The 17272-nt window shown below is 46.0% G+C and overlaps 1 protein-coding gene across 2 annotated transcripts in view; it reads right to left on the bottom strand.

The window, feature by feature from the left end:
* The window catches only part of PCF11 (PCF11 cleavage and polyadenylation factor subunit), an 81118-nt gene that overhangs the window by 14760 nt on the left and 49086 nt on the right, over nt 1–17272 (bottom strand). For both annotated transcript variants that reach the window (XM_033947859.1, XM_033947860.1), the window contains 4 exons: nt 14328–14433; nt 12321–12440; nt 11735–11855; nt 2105–2288 (listed from right to left, as the gene is read on the bottom strand). In XM_033947859.1, the coding sequence (XP_033803750.1) occupies nt 2105–2288; nt 11735–11855; nt 12321–12440; nt 14328–14433 (531 nt within the window). The remainder of the gene's footprint in view (nt 1–2104; nt 2289–11734; nt 11856–12320; nt 12441–14327; nt 14434–17272) is intronic.

The following is a 17272-nucleotide window of genomic DNA, read 5'->3' as shown; positions in this document are numbered from 1 at the left end:
AAGAAGCTTAGGCCCCTTCTTATCTTTCAGGAAAGCTCTAAAGACGGTCTTGTTTGTCAAACATTTTGGAAATTATTCTACTTTTTCAAAATTCGATTTCTTTTGTTCTCTTCTCTATTCTTAATGTTAACCAAGCTGTGCTCCAAATTGGTTGATGATCTGGTGTATAAAACTAAGTTTTAATTTAGTAACTCCCAGTACTTTGGAGGAATTTTCTATCTTTAGCCTTTCACCTTGGATATCTCTAGTTCTGTGCTTGGTAGTGAACTATAATCTCCGAACCATAATATTTTTGTTTTGAATTTATTTTGTTTGAGGAAGTTATTCTTCATACATGTACTTAGGTCATTAATAGTGGTTTTCAGGTAATTTAGAGCCTTATCGAATAACTCTTTGACTATATAGAGAAAGAAGAAATCATCTGCATAGGAGAATATTTGAGCCTGGGTTGAGGGTAGGTAATTTCCTAGTGCACTTAGATGTTAAATAGCGCAGGTAAAATTGGTGAGCATTACGGAACACCACAATTGGTCTTCCATGATTGGAATCTCTTGCCTTCCTTCCAGACTTCATATGTTCCATTTCTTAAGAACTGTGAAAACCATTGTAGCACCATGTCTTGTACCCCTAGTTTGTTTAATTTGAGGAGCAAGGAAGAGTGCTCTCCTTCAGCCAGAGATGCCCTAAGATTGGGATTCTCTGAAGCACTGTAAAGCCTCACAAATGCAAGCAAAACCCAAATTTAATTGAAAATAAATACAAGCAGAAAGGCAGGCTCCTACCATCTCACTTGTAGAGAAACAACTGAATAATTAATTGGAGAATAGCCCAGAGGGATGGAAGGCAGAGCAAAAGAATGCTAATGAGGATCTCTACAAGAATTCTCATGAGGTTGACAGCCCACAGGTTCAAGAATAAAGTGTCTTGTCGCACTAGAATTATGATTATTACACACCACTCTATTACATCCCTCTTGTGAAGAGCGATTTAGTAAATGTTTGACTAAACTAAACACAAAAAGCAGTAGAATGAACAGGAGATGACAAGTGGCCTAGAAGACCCATGGGGGGGTTTAGAATGAACAGGGGTTGACAAGTGGCCTAGAAGACCCATGGGGGGGGTGGCCTAGTGGAGGAGAGGGGCATGAATCTAGTTTAAATAAAGTCTTGAAAAATTTGGGGGGGATCTAGGAAACAGCCAAAGAATTTCAGAGTTAGCACTTGAGAACTCTTTCAACCCGTTCACCAACCTCATTCAAAGAGCAATTGGTGTAGGCATTTAATTTTCCCCTATGAGGTCAGCCACCTTTCCTTTAGGCCCTAAAGTTTAGGGCCTATGATTTACTGAGATTTTCATCCTGTCTATAGGGGGAAAAGCAGCTTAGTAAATCAGCCATCTTCCTCCCCCTCCCCCCCGGGTAAGTATGCTATCACGAGCATACCAGTATCATGACAGGTAAGAAAATCCCCACAAGGCTCCCTCTTTCTGTTTTCTGTCCTCATTATCCTCTCTCCTTTTCAAACCCCACCAAACATATCTGCTCAGCTCTCTCTTATCCTAGCCCCTTTCTCGCTTTTTAATTTCCCTTCTCTCCCTAGCCCACTTCTATTCCTTCTTTTTCTCTTTGTTAACTGTACAGAAGCCAATTTTAGCACTTGTTGCATATCAAACAGAAATAGATATACAGTATTCATCTAATAGCCTTGCCTCCCCCCTCCGGAACCTGAGCGCCCTCGAACCCTTCCGTAAACATCTGAAAACCTGGCTTTTCTCAAAAACCTAACACTCCCTCCTCCTCTGATATCCCTTCCCTTTGATCCTCACCCTTCCCTCCCTTGGAGTTCCTTTCTCATTACAATTCTTGTAAACCGTGCCGAGCTCCACAAATGTAGAGATGGCGCGGTATATAAACCCAAGAATTAGTTTAGTTTAGTTTAATCCCCATCCCAGACAACTACCATGTCTCCTCTCATCAAGTCAGACACTTCCTTTCTCTCTAACTAGCTAGTTTTAACCATCTTCCCAATCTAACAAGGTCTAATGCAACCAAAGCCAATTTGCTAAATTCCTGCTCTGTCAACATTTAGTCAATAATGCAACTTACCGTCAAACCATAGTACCATCTTCTGTGTGTTATTTTTCTGCTAACATCCTTTTCAGTTCTATTTTGCCGGTAATGCCAGTCCAGATGGTCTGCATAAACATCTGTCTGTGATGCTGTAAACCTCATTCCACAGGAATAACACTGAATGCCAGTGTACAAACGATTTATAACAGTATCATAACGCCTGTTTGAGGAAAGATTGGAAATGACATTACTGAACAGAAACATTCAACGTATTGCTGATTCTTGGTAGCAAGCATTAAATTTTTGTAATACAATCATAATTACAATAGTCTAGATCATTCCATGTTAAGTGGTCTAATTTTAGAAAAGTGCCTCACCATACCATCACGGATTTTGATGAAACTTTGTGTGCTGAATCTTACATCTTAAGATTCTCCAGTAGAATACTTGTGCAGATATAGCTCTTTGTTTGATACCATACTGCAACCATGCATATTATATCCCTGCAAAACTTTTGCAGTTTTGAGTCAAAATATTTCCTTGATTATATAAGCAAAACAAATGAAACTTGGCGATCTTAATACAACTTTTTACGGCGATGAGGTTGCTGGTTCAAAAGAACAGTCATATAACAAGTACAACGTGAAGAGCTGTCATATTAGGATGTTAATGTATGCCATTACCACAGAAATTTCTATGACCTTTAATCCTTATTTTCAGGCACCATTTGCTCACACTGAAAAACAAAACCAACTTTTTCAGGGGGTTTGAAACATGATGTTTCTAATAGAGCTGGATCAAAAATGTTTCTAGATGACTTTTTTTTTTTTTTTTTTTGCAAAAGCTGGTTGAAAAGGAGAAATTACATTCTTACCTGCTAATTTTCTTTCTTTTAGACTTTCCAGACCCGTACAGACTTCACTGATGCTCATCATAACCAGCAGGTAGAGACTGAGACTAAACTTTTGATTATAGTACTTAATAGCTGTCCCTCCCTCTATCTACCAGTCTGCCGAATAGTCAAGCAGAACTAAGAAAAACTAACCTTAAACAGTAACACTACTCCAAACAGGAATGCTGTTGGAAAATGCATAGTTTAGGCCCCTGCAGCAAAAATGTCCCCATAGCTCACCAACTACACAACTGCTGTTCTTTGATCTCCCCGTCCCTAGAAAAATATTAGAACCCGCAGAAAAAGTAAAATCTTCATGCAAAACAAAACCCCCAGAACACATGGCAACAGACAGGGTGGGATGCTGTACCGGTCTGGAAAGTCTAAAAGAAAGAAAATTAGCAGGTATGAACCTAATTTCTCCTTCTTTATCACCTTTCCAGACTGGTACAGATTTCACTGATGGGACGAACCAAAGTAGTACCTATCACGGGTGGGACCCCCAAAAGGTCAACACCAGAACACGCTCACCGAACACCACGTCCCGACGCACCTGAACGTCCACACGGTAGTGTCGCACAAAGGAATGCAAAGAAAGCAATGTTACTTACCGTAACAGTTGTTATCCAGGGACAGCAGGCAGCTATTCTCACTAGTGGGTTATGTCATCCGACAGAGCCCCGATACGGACATCTTGCAAGCATGTCTTGCTTGAAGAAACTCAGAAGTTTCGAGATGCCCGCACCGCGCATGCGCCAGTGCCTTCCCGCCCGATGCTCCGGGCGTGTCTCCTCAGTTCAGGTAGCTAGCAGAGAAGCCAACCCAGGGGAGGTGGGTGGGACGTGAGAATAGCTGCCTGCTGTCCCTGGATAACAACTGTTACGGTAAGTAACATTGCTTTATCCCAGGACAAGCAGGCAGGTATTCTCACTAGTGGGTGACCTCCAAGCTAACCTCAATGGGATGGAGGGAGAGTTGGCAACTTAGGAGAACAAATTTTGTAACACAGTTTGGCCAAACTGCCCATCCCGTCTGGAGAAAGTATCCAGACAATAATGAGAGGTGAACGTATGAACCGAGGACCAAGTGGCAGCCTTACAAATCTCATCAATCGGTGTCGATCTGAGGAAGGCTACAGAGGCTGCCATTGCTCTGACCCTATGTGCTGTGACCTTACAGGGAAGGGGTAATCCAGCCTGGGCATAGCAGAAAGAGATACAAGCCGCCATCCAGTTGGAGATGGTGCGCTTCGAAACAGGTCGTCCCAACTTGTTTGGATCAAAGGAGACGAAAAGTTGAGGAGCCGTTCTGTGTGGTTTGGTGCGATCCAAGTAGAAAGCCAAAGCACGTTTACAGTCCAGAGTGTGAAGAGCTGATTCTCCAGGATGAGAATGAGGCTTTGGAAAGAACACTGGAAGCACAATGGATTGGTTGAGGTGAAATTCAGAGACCACTTTAGGCAGGAATTTCGGGTGAGTGCGGAGGACCACCTTGTCATGATGGAACACTGTGAAAGGTGGGTCCGCCACCAAGGCCTGAAGCTCACTGACCCTGCGAGCAGATGTGAGGGCCACCAGAAAAACCACTTTCCAAGTGAGAAACTTTAGTGGAGCCTTGCTCAGAGGCTCAAAAGGAGGTTTCATAAGCTGAGAAAGGACAACATTTAGATCCCAAACCACTGGAGGCAGTTTGAGAGGAGGATTGACATGAAAAAGTCCTTTCATAAATCTGGAAACCACAGGATGAGAAGAGAGAGGTTTCCCTTGTAGAGGCTGATGGAAAGCCGCAATAGCACTCAGGTGGACTCGTATAGATGTCGACTTGAGGCCAGACTGAGACAGATGTAAAAGATAGTCCAAAACAGAGGATAGGGAGGCTCGCTGAGGCTCCTTAGAATTGGAAATACACCATGAAGAAAATCTAGTCCATTTTTGGGAGTAGCATTGACGAGTAGCAGGCTTCCTGGAAGCCTCTAAGACATCCCTCACCGCCTGGGAAAACTGGTGCGGTGTTACGTTGAGAGGAACCAAGCTGTCAGGTGGAGAGACTGCAGGTTGGGATGAAGCAGAGACCCCTGATGCTGAGTAAGCAGTGAAGGAAACACTGGAAGTAGGTACGGTTCCCTGCTGCTGAGTTGAAGAAGAAGGGAGAACCAAGGTTGCCTGGGCCACCGAGGAGCTATCAGAATCATGGTAGCATGTTCGGACTTCAGTCTTTTGAATGACTAGAGTCTTTTGAATGAGAGGGAATGGCGGAAACGCATACAGAAAGCGATTCCCCCAATCTAGCAGAAAAGCATCTGCCTCGAGGCGATGAGGAGCGTAGATCCTGGAGCAAAACTGAGGCAGCTTGAAATTGTGGGGAGCCGCAAAGAGGTCTATCTGAGGCGTTCCCCACTGAGCAAAGATCTGATGAAGGGGCTTGGAGTGGAGTGTCCATTCGTGAGGCTGGAGAAGACGACTCAGTTTGTCCGCCAAGACATTGTCCCTCCCCTGAATGAAGACAGCTTTGAGGAAGGTGTTGTGGCGAACCGCCCAATCCCAGACTCTGAGAGCTTCCTGGCAGAGGGAGGCCGAGCCCGTGCCCCCTTGCTTGTTGACATAATACATGGCGACCTGATTGTCGGTGCAAATGAGGACCACCATGTCGTGAAGCAGATGTTGAAAAGCTTGAAGAGCATTGAAGATGGCTCTGAGCTCCAGAAGATTCATTTGATGGAGTCGGTCCGCACAGGTCCAGAATCCCTGAGTGCGAAGCCCATCCAGATGCGCTCCCCATGCATAGGTCGAGGAATCGGTCATGAGAACCTTCTGGTGGGGAGGAGAATGAAACAGCAAACCTCTGGATAGATTCGAAGAGGTCATCCACCAGAGCAGAGACAGCCGAAGAGCAGGAGTGACTATGATGTGTCGAGTCAACGGATCCGACACCTGAGTCCACTGAGATGCCAGGGTCCACTGAGGAATTCTGAGGTGGAGTCTGGCAAACGGCGTCACATGAACTGTAGAGGCCATGTGGCCCAGGAGGACTATCATGTGTCTCGCTGAGATGGTCTGGCGAGAAGACACAGACTGGCAGAGATGAAGAAGAGCATCCATGCGCTGAGAAGGAAGGAATGCTCTGAGACGTACGGTATCCAGAACAGCCCCGATGAAGGGAAGAGACTGGGTCGGCTGTAGATGAGACTTGGGAAAGTTGATCTCGAATCCCAAACTCTGCAGGAACAGAATCGTTGACAGGGTCGCAGAGAGGACCCCCGAGGCCGAGGGAGCCTTGATCAGCCAGTCGTCGAGGTAGGGGAATACCTGAAGACCTTGGTTCCGGAGGGCCGTGGCCACCACCACCAGACATTTGGTGAAGACTCTAAGGGACGAAGACAGGCCGAATGGAAGCACTCGATACTGCAGATGGAGATGTCCCACCCGAAATCTGAGGAACTTGCGAGAGGCCGGATGAATGGGAATATGAGTGTAGGCCTCCTTGAGATCCAGAGAGCATAACCAGTCGTTCTGCTCGAGGAGGGGGTAGAGAGAAGCAAGTGTCAGCATGCGAAATCTCTCTTTGACTAGGAATTTGTTGAGGACCCTGAGGTCCAAAATGGGTCGCAGGTCGCCCGTCTTCTTCGGAACAAGGAAGTACAGGGAGTAAAACCCCTGGTTCAGTTGGTCCGTCGGAACCGGCTCCACGGCACGAAGCCGGAGCAAAGCCTGAGCTTCCTGAAGAAGAAGGGCGGTCTGAGTCAAGTTAGAAGGATACTCTCTTGGAGGGTGGTCCGGAGGGACCCGATGGAAATGAAGAGAGTATCCTTCTTTGATGATACTAAGGACCCAGAGGTCGGTTGTAATGGCCTCCCAGCGATGATAAAAATGATGGAGGCGCCCTCCGATGGGAAAAACAGGGGGAGGCAGAACGAGGTTGGTTATGCCCTCGACGAGACAGTCAAAAAGGCTGAGTGGTCTTAGGGACAGCAGGCGACTGAGACTTAGGCTGACCCTTCTGGGGAGGCTGACGCTTCGCCGGTTGCCTCGCAGGTGGAGTTTGCCTCGGCTGATAACGCCTCTGATAAATCAACGGCGGACGAGAAGGTCGAGACTGCTGAGGCTTAGGCTTCGGCCGAAGGATGGATTGGAAAGACTTTTCGTGGTCAGACAACTTCTTCGTGACAGTCTCGATGGATTCGTCAAAAAGATCCGCCCCAGCACACGGGACGTTCGCCAGGCGGTCCTGAAGATTCGGGTCCATATCAATGGTCCGCAACCAGGCCAACCGGCGCATCGCCACCGAGCAGGCCGCCGCTCGGGCGGAGAGCTCGAACGCATCATAGGCAGATTGCATTAACTGAAGCCGAAGTTGGGACAGCGAAGCAACCACTTCTTCAAACTCAAACCTAGCCTGGGATTCGATGTATGGTGTGAACTTCCGAAGCACAGGTAGAAAAAATTCCAAGTAGGCTGCAAAGTGGAAATTGTAATTCAGGACTCGAGACGCCATCATCAAATTCTGATAGATGCGTCGACCAAACTTATCCATGGTTCTGCCCTCGCGGCCCGGAGGCACTGAAGCATAGACCTGGCCAGGATGAGACCGCTTGAGCGAGGATTCGACCAGGAGGGACTGGTGAGAAAGCTGAGGACCCTCGAAGCCTTTATGATGCACCGTGCGGTACCGCACATCCAATTTGCCAGGGACCGCAGGGATAGAGTAAGGAGACTCGAAGCATCGCATGAAGGTCTGGTCGAGGAGCTTGTGCAGGGGAAGCCGCAAGGACTTTGCTGGAGGACGAGGCAAGTGCATGGTATCGAGGTACTCCTTGGAATATCGAAACCCAGCATCGAGAGTAATGTCCATGTCATCCGCCATCTGCCTGAGGAACGATGAAAAGGACAGTTGGTCCGCCGTCGCCGGTCTGCGAGACGGACTAGAAGAAGAAGAGGCTTCAGGCTCCAGAGAGGCCTGCGAGCAACAGGACAAGTAGAAAACCTCGGTGTCCTCGAACTCCGGGCCCGGAGGAGGAGACCCAGTCGAAGCCGCATACCCCAACCGAGGCAATTTCTTCTGAGGCGAAACGGTCGAGTGTCGAGATGAATGCTTCGAAGAATGTCTGGATCGATGCCCCTCCCGATGCCTGGAAGGGGATCGAGCCCGTCTGTGAGAAACTGGGTCAGACGCCTCCAAGGAGCAGATTGGACTCGATGCCGTCGATCGCAGAGGCGGCAAAGTCGGCGCCTCCCCCGATGCCGCCCTGGTTTGATAGGGGGTTCGGAAGAACTCGTCCTGCTTCCTGCTATGCCCAGGACTGGGTGGCCCCGAAGGTGGACGCCATACTGAGTCATGGGGCGGAGTAATCGGTTCCAAGGGAGGCAGGTCACTAAACGAGGCTTTCCTCGAGGGGATGGGCTCCAAGGGAGGCATATCACTAAGGGAGGCCCTCCTCGAGGGAATCGGTTCAAAAGGAGGTACAGCGCTAACAGAGGACCTCCTCGAGGACCCGGACACCGCTCGCCGCTCCTCCTCGCCGAGCAACGAGGTCGTGCGGCGAGGAGGAGGAGGAGGGGGCGGTCCGCCCCTCGAAGCCGAAGCTGGTCACCCTGGATGGTGGCAATCAGCCGAGGCCCCATGGTCTGCATGAGCTCCACGAACTGAGCCTCCAGGATGGACCGCAACGAAGCCGATATGGAAGGATCCGCACCAAAAGGGGGCCCTTCCGCACGGTCTCCGCGCTCCTTGGGTGCTGCGTGCTTCTGCTTGCCAGTTTTCGGCACCTTTAGCACCACTGGTGGAACAGTCGGGGTCGATACCTGCTCCGAGGAGACGGATGAAGGCGCCGAAGTCGGGGCCGAAACCGGTGTGAACGATGCCGGCTTCAGGAGGCCCGAAGCAGCCGGGGAGGCAGAGGGCTTCGCCAAAGGAGTCGAAGCACCCGTCGATGTCGATGTCGAAGCTGCAGGATCCGATGAAGCTTCCATCTTGAACATGGACTCCCACAGCAGACAGCGACGCTTAAACGCTCTCGCCGTCAGAGTGGAGCAAGGCCGGCACGATTTCGGGAAGTGATCCGGTCCCAGACACTGTAAGCAGCGTCGATGAGGGTCCGTGAGCGAAATCGCGCGCTGGCATTTGCTACACTTTTTAAAACCGGTAATCGGCCGGGACATAGGCCGGAAAAGCTCCGCCGCAAGGTCGAAGGCGCGGGGCCCCAGCCATGCGGCCGACCCGGTATTGGAAGGAAAATTTTTTTTTTTTTTTTTTTTTGGAAAAATGAAATCAAAGAAAGAAATAAATGCACAGGAGAGCCAAAAGAACTCAACCCGCGGCAAAAACGAGATTCAATGGGCGCAAATTGAAGATAGACTTCTCAGCTCCGCGGAAGAAAAAGAACTGAGGAGACACGCCCGGAGCATCGGGCGGGAAGGCACTGGCGCATGCGCGGTGCGGGCATCTCGAAACTTCTGAGTTTCTTCAAGCAAGACATGCTTGCAAGATGTCCGTATCCGGGCTCTGTCAGATGACATAACCCACTAGTGAGAATACCTGCCTGCTTGTCCTGGGATAAGACCAAACTGCAGCTTTACAAATATCCACTGGAAGCACAAGCGAAAGCTCAACCCAAGAACCTGCCTAACTCTGAGTGGAATGAGCCTTGAAGAATTCCAGAACAGGCAGCATAAGCAAGGTAAGCAGAAGCAATAGTCTCCTTGATCCAGCGCGCAATGGTAGCCTTAGAACCGCCATCCCCCTTTTGAGGACCTGCTAAGAGTAAGAACATAAGAAGTTGCCTCCGCTGAGGCAGACCAGAGGTCCATCTTGCCCAGCGGTCCGCTTCCACGGCGGCCCATCAGGCCCACTGCCTGAACAGTGGTCTCTGACTAATTTTACCATTTACCTCTAATCCTATCCCTATAACCTTACCTCTACTCTTATCTGTACCCCTCAATCCCTTTGTCCTCCAGTAGACAGAACTACAAAAGCCCTACTACCAGCATCCATCCCCCCAAGAGGATCCTGGAAGTCTCCCAGAAGGTCCAGGTCCTCACCCACTGAAAACTGTTCCTCAGAAACAAAATCTTCGTCCCAAGCTACCTGCGACTGGCGGAAAGGGTCTGAACCGGAGTGGACGAGAAGGGACCCCCCCCCCCCCGGGCGGAAGCAGGACCTCTGGCTGCTTGAAAGTAAGCCTTGCATAAGGCAAAAAGAATATCAGGAGGAAAAACCCCTTGGCGGCCCAATGGGACTCACTGTCAAAGCAGAGGACCCACCAGAAACCTGTTCCTGTCTTTCCAACACAGGGAGAAGGTCACCTGAGGCTGCAGACAAAATGGAGGTGCTTTCCACCAAAAATGGAGAGGTTCCTGCCGAAAACGACCCCTCCGAGGCCTGTAGCGTCTGGGAAGCCTAAGCTGTCCCAGCCGCTGAAGCTGGCAAGCCAGCAGCAGCAGCGGTAAGGGAGTCGCCAGCAGCTTCGGTGATAAGGGAATCCTTTTTACCCTGACCATCGGCAGCTCGGGAAATCCCTGCATGGACAGCGAGGGAAGCCCAAGGTTCCCCACTGTCAGCTGCCAGCTCGTGAAGCACTCGCGAAGGGGAAGCCTGAACGCCGGCAGCCAATGCGGTTTCCCCTTCACAGCGGCCTGCCTCGTGTCTGGAGCACAGTGAGCACTTTCTTCCGGTGAAAGTGCTCATTGCACAAGACGGGACTTAGCTGCAAAACAAAAGTGCCAGTTAATATAAAAAACAATTACTCAGCACTGAAGAACCTCTTCAGACCAGCAGTGCCTCAGGTTTTTTTGTTTTTACAGATCAGACTCCACTGGCTCTCAAAACCTTGCCTGTAGTGGTGGCAAGGTTTAGAGCTGAGGCACCTCTACAAAATTTTGGGGAGGTGGAGGGAAGGGGGAAGGGACCCAGAATGAGATCCACCGGGTTTGACACCACCAAGGTCAGAAGGACCCCTAAACAGGGTCCTTCCTAGCTAAGTCAGGCACCAGAACGGGGACAGGGAATCCTAAACAAATTCCCAACAGTGCTAACAAGGGGAGATGGGTACAGCTCACCAAGACCAACACCTGCTGGAGACTGAGAGAAGACTGGTAGATAGAAGGAGGGACAGCTATTAAGTACTATAACCAAACGTTTGGTCTCAGTCTCCACATGCTGGACATGATGAGCTATTACCCATCAGTGAAGTCTTTATTGGGCTGGAAAGGTGACAAAGAATGCCCCATTTTTGATGTTTGTTTTTTTTTTAATCACAAAATTTTAAGTCAAATTGTAAAGTAACAAATTAGCGTGTAAGTTTAAATCATATATTTAAGAACAAAGTTATGTTACAAAATAATAGACAAAATTTTACGGAGATAGCTTCATTTTTCCGGCCCACTTTTGAGACTTTTTACATATGGCAGCTTCAAAAAATGAAAATCCCACATTAATTCAACTGAATAGATCGTAAAAAGTTGTATAATGTTGCCAAGTTTCATTTGTTTTGCTTATATAATACCAATGAAATATTTTGACTCAAAGTTGTGAAAATTTTGCAGGGATACTGTAAATGGCTGTGGTATGGTATCAAACAAAGAGTTATATCTCCTCAAATACTCATTCCACTGGTAGATCTTAAACTCTACCGGAGTTCAGTTGGGTCATGTTAAGATTCAGCACACAAAATTAAATCAAAATCCATGGGGAGCTCTAGACCACTTGACATGGAATGACTAATCTATTTTAGTGTAGTGCATTCATCTCCTCAAGCAATGCTACATTCTTAATTTACGTACTGTTTTAGCTCTTCAATTGTAAAATTAGTGAGATCTGGTATATTCTGATCATCATTCTGATCATCTTCTTCTTCCTCCTCTTCCTCCTCAGGGACAGGCTGAGTAGAAACGTCACTTGGTTCTTAAAAGAGAAAAATATTTTAATACGGATTATAGATTTTCACACTAGTTACAATAGTTTTAAAACCATTTCCTTAATTCAGTGTCCCAAATATAGCATATAAAATAATTCTGCCCAATTACTACAACTGCTGCAATTCATTTAATAAAACATTATACCCCCTATACAGCTCTACTTTCAACAGGACATGAAAAATCAAATCAAGGGCAAAGAGTATAAAAAAAATTGCTTGCTATAATTTACATACTACATATATCAATTTTCTCTAAATGCATCATTTACTCATTCCCATGTGGTATGTGAACTATTGTAGTTAAGCATCAAGCCCTTAGTTCTCAAGGAAGAAAAAGGTTGTATACAAGACACTATTGTAATTTGACTGTTAAATAAAGTAAATTATGTGAGGCGTCTACATCTTAAAAATAAAATAAATTTTTTTTAAAAAAAATATATATATATACTTACGAGTTGAAGAAGAGTCAGCCTGTGATGATTTAAGAATTCCTGTTGAAATGAGTTTTGAGAACAACTCATTTACATCAAGCTGACCAAGATGATTCTCAGAGTATGGAAATGGAGGACCACCTTAAATAGAAAAGCTTCAATTATAATCATATAGGACACAGGGCTTATTGAACAGTCTAGCAATCACCCAACCTGCTAGTTTGAATCCTGGCAAGGACTGAGAGAAAGGACATGACAATTACAATCCCAGCAACTTTTCAAAGACCTTAACACCTGAAATGGCTGCCTGAGATCATGTTTGAGGAGTCACTGGCCATGCTGGTGTACCAGAGTTTAGAAACTCACAGCTCTCAGGACAGAAGAGCTACTATGTTTTGAGCCAGAGGAAAGAGAAGGGAATAAATGTTTAATCATTTATAACCTGCCTTCAAGTAAAGGCAGCTAACAAATACCTAGCACAAACAGTGAACAATGATTCCCTTAAGCTGAGCGAGAGCCCGCCAACTGCATTGCTGCCAGTAGGGAGCAGTGCTTCAATACTGGGTTTTCAATCCTTAAGGACAGGCAGATTATTCCCATTCAGCTTAGAACAGTGTTCTTCAACACAAGGCCCAGGGGAGGCCCTAGGAAGCCTCTGTGGCAGCTCTCATCATCATTCTAACTTTTTTGTCTGATACTCTCTGCCTAAGTTAATGAAAGAAAGGGCGAAGTGGGTGGAAGGAAAAACTGGGAGGAAGGGATTGAAGGTAGCTCCGGTTCCCCACTCCACTGGGCCACCAGGGCAGTACTGTAGGCCCGGAGTGGGTCTGGGAAGGGGGACGCGACCGGAAGGGGGGCAGATTGGCTGACTTTTTGGCTGCAGAGCCAGCAGAGAGAACACCAGAGAAGGGAGGAGAGGTCCCTTCTGTTCTGTACTGGGGGGAAAAAGATTACCTCGGTTTATATTTCAGGAGAGTCAAAGAAGCTACAGTGGCTCTGACCTGATAATTCACTTTGCTGGTTAAAGTTCTTAACAAATTACACAATGCTAGTCAATTTACCAGTTTGCTTGACTACTGACAACAACTCTATTGGGATCAAAGGTGCACAGACTTTCTGATGGATACTGTTCTGTGAGGTAGTAAGAGGAATCCCTTTTACAATCCAGAGTGTGGAGAGACTTCTATGAGATTCTGGGCAAAGCATTTCCCTCAATTTCATGGAAAGGCCGGATTACCTTTGGTAGAAACTTAGGAAGAGCACATGGCTCACAAGTAACTAAGGCTTTGTTCACTTGTTCTTCAAAGAGAATTAACTATTGCCTGGAAAGTAAACTCCACTGATCCAAAGAGTGGCTTTATGAGTGATGTATGGCAATATCAAGGTCCAATGCTTTTCACCATGTATCTTTTATAACAGAGTATAGCTGTTTTAGTTATCTGACTTTGAATAATAATAATTTTTAAAAAACCCAACAGTCTCATTATTTTTCAATCAGCCCTTGAATTTTCTGGCAATGAAGATGACATCACCCACTTGTGTGCCAGACTCAGTCCAGCCCATTGATGGAAAACTAATACTTTTTGGACCTCAGCAGCAAATTACTGCCTGCACCACTCAGTCAAGCTCTTCTACTGCTCTACTATTTATCATTTCTATAGCACTGAAAAGCATATGCAGCGCTGTACATTTAACATACAATAGACGGTCTCTGCTCAGAAGAGCTTACAAATCTAATCTGGACAGGCAGACAGGACATCTCAGGGTTGGGGAGGTTCTGGTAGAAGAAATGATACAATGGGTACAGATATCTGAGAGCAGTGAGGGGGAGTTAAGAGTTGAAAGCAGTTTTTAAAAAGTGAGCTTTTAGCTTGGATTTGAATATTGCTAGAGACGGAACATGACATAATGATTCAGGCAGCCCTTTCCAGGCATATGGCAATACAGTGAGACAAGGAGATTAACTATCTCCTCAAAATGACAGTACAAATACACACACAAATTGCTGAAGGACTTTACTGGCCCTACCTGTTTGATTCTGAACAAAGGCTCCTGGATTTTGTACTGGGGTTGGTAAGAATGGCTGGACTTGATTGAAAGGCCCAGATTGATTAATACCATGAAGAACAGGTACCTGGAAAAAGTAAAAATTTCTATCAGTTTAATTTCCTTTTTCTACAGCTGTTTTAAACAAATCGCTATGCATAACTGTAGTGCATAACTTACAGCCACACATACAAATAAATAAAACATTTAATAGCTTTCAAAGAACATACTAGATTGGGAAAATGTGCCTCCCATAGGATGCACCTACAAATCTATTTAGAAAATTATTCCAAATTATTCTAGTTTCTATCAAGATTGTTCAATATTTTCATTACTGTACTAAAAAAACCAAAACCTACCACCACCACAAGAAAACCAGGATTAAACAATAAAGCATTATAGCATAATGCATATCTTTTTACAGGAATAGTTTTCCATAATTTGCTTTCCAAAAATAATCAGATTCCATATACTTAAAAATAGTATTTGCCAAATATGCACCCGCAATGTTAAATTCACATATACAGCTAGAACTTTATATGGTTTTATATTTTAAGCACATCCCTTATACTCCATGCCAGACCAGTTCAGCCTAGTGCAGGGGTGTGCAACTCCGGTCCTCGAGGACCAGAGTCCAGTCGGGTTTTCAGAATTTCCCCAATGAATATGCATGAGATCTATTTGCAAGCACTGCTTTCAATGCATATTCATTGGGGGAAACCCGACTGGATTCCAGCCCTCAAGGACCGGAGTTGCCCACCCCTGGCCTAGTGGGTATGTCCCTCTGCAGACAGCTAGACACAGAAAAGGTTCAGAATATCCTGCCTTTTAATGTGAGCTGGTGCAGCCATTAGTCTTTCAGTATTCATCAATCTCCAGAAGATGGTAAGATGCTCATTGGGTCTTATTCAGTAACAGCTTTAGAAGGTTAAAGCTGTGGTTAAGAATGTGTTTTATAAGCTTTGATTGTAACCTATAAGTACAGGCTGTAACCTTTTTTTCCTCATAACATTCCATAGTTCTGCATGCACTGTTTCTATCAGAACTTTGACTATTGTAATTTGAATTGTCTGCCAAAGCTTTGCATCCAATTCAAATGGCATAAAATGCTGCTGACTGATGGATAGATGACTGGAGCACAGCATTTTATCATAAACATAAAAATCCATTTCTAGACTGCATTACCTTTAAGTTCTATGCAGTTTACAAAAGATTAGCTAGGATTACACTATAGATGAAAGAAACTAGAGGCCCCAAGAACTTTGAACATAAGCTATGCTCTTATACTATATGCTGTACAATGATGAATAAAATTTAACATTTTAATGCTAATTTATAAGGCTTTAAGTGGCTAGGAAATATTGTCTTTCCTGATCATTTTCTTTCCTACCAGTCCAGAAGAAATGGGTTATGTCCATTCACCAGCAGAAGGAGACAGAAAACAAGTGAATTGCCTCTTAAGGGAATAGAGCAGCCCTAAAATGTTAAATATGTTGAATAGCCAGGCATGTCACTATAATGCATACTGTAATACAACCATAAAGAAATTTAAATAGTTCATCGTTGCTTGTAGCAGCCAGCAAGGTAAATACTCAGCTGACATACACGTATTTCACCAAGTCAAGAGCTATGTGAGAATGAGAAAATTATACAACCCTGAAGATAAAAGCCAGAAAACCTAGCAGGAAAACTGTCAAAGATAAATGCCACAATGGACTGCTCTGGTAGAACTAAAGGAAAAACATTTATCATCAAGTAAGACAATTTAACCTTCCTTGTTGTCCAGACCAGTCCAGAACAAATGGGTGTAGGAAAGCAGGCTGGCACCCGTTATCAGCGTAACCCAGGAATAGGCCTGAAGTGGACTTCCCTTCGCTAGAGACTGTGGTTGGAGCCACCAGTGCATGCTGTATCAGGCTGCCTCCGTCCAGTGCAGTGAAGCTGGTAGGGAGTCCCTTTGAGGAGACCAACGAGACAACAGCGCATCCTGGAGTAAACGCATAGGCGCCCTCGTCCGGGGCACTACTTTTATGGCAGCTGCAATCAACCCCAGCACCTGGAGGCAGTGCCATGGTGTAGGCTTTGACAGGAGGTTTGTGATTTGCCCCCAAAGCTTCTATCTGAGTGCCTCTGTTGAACAGAACTCCAAAGACAGAGTCAGGACTAACTGGCTTTTCCAAAAGTTTACAATCCAGTCCAAACTTTGCAAAGTGTTCACAACTAATGCCACTGCTCTTTCTCCCTCTTCTTGGGAGGGGGCTCTGATGAGCCCGTTGTCTAAATAAGGATGCACCAGCCAGTCTGCTCTGCAGAGATAAAATGCTACCACCACCACCTTGGTCCAAAAGGCAGTGCTGAGAACTGGTCGTGATTCACTAAGAGATGAATTCTTAGGAACTTTCTGTGTGCCAGGAAAATTGGAATGTGGAGATAAGCTTCCATCAAATCCAAGGCAGCCAGAAAATCCCAGCTGGACTGCTGCAATGACCATGTCTATCTGGAACTGCAGAACCCTCAGGGACACATTGACGTATTTGAGATCAAGGATGGGCCTCCAGTTGTTAGAGCCTTTCTTGGGCATGAGAAAGTATAGGGAGTATCTGCCCAAGCCCGAGTGTTCTTCTGGAACTGGTTCTATGGCTTGAATGTCCGGCAACCTGTTTAGCATTGGGCCACCTGGTCCAATCAGCCTGATGGAGAATTCACAGAACTAGTCAGAGGGTATGTAAACTATCTTGTAACTCTTTCTGATAATATCCAAGACCTAAAGATCTGTCGTTATGTTTTCCCAGGCCTCCAGAAAGTCTGAAAGCCAACCTCCAACTTTCTGTGAGGCGGCTGGGGAACTGGCATCATTGTGGGTTTTTTGGTTGCTGTTGTAGCCTGGGAACCTGTATTCTGGATATTCCAGCTTCTGGAATCTCTCT

The sequence above is a fragment of the Geotrypetes seraphini genome, chromosome 6 (assembly GCF_902459505.1).
Source record: "Geotrypetes seraphini chromosome 6, aGeoSer1.1, whole genome shotgun sequence".
In the NCBI taxonomy this organism is placed as follows: domain Eukaryota; kingdom Metazoa; phylum Chordata; class Amphibia; order Gymnophiona; family Dermophiidae; genus Geotrypetes; species Geotrypetes seraphini.
This window is presented reverse-complemented; position numbering and strand designations above follow the sequence as displayed.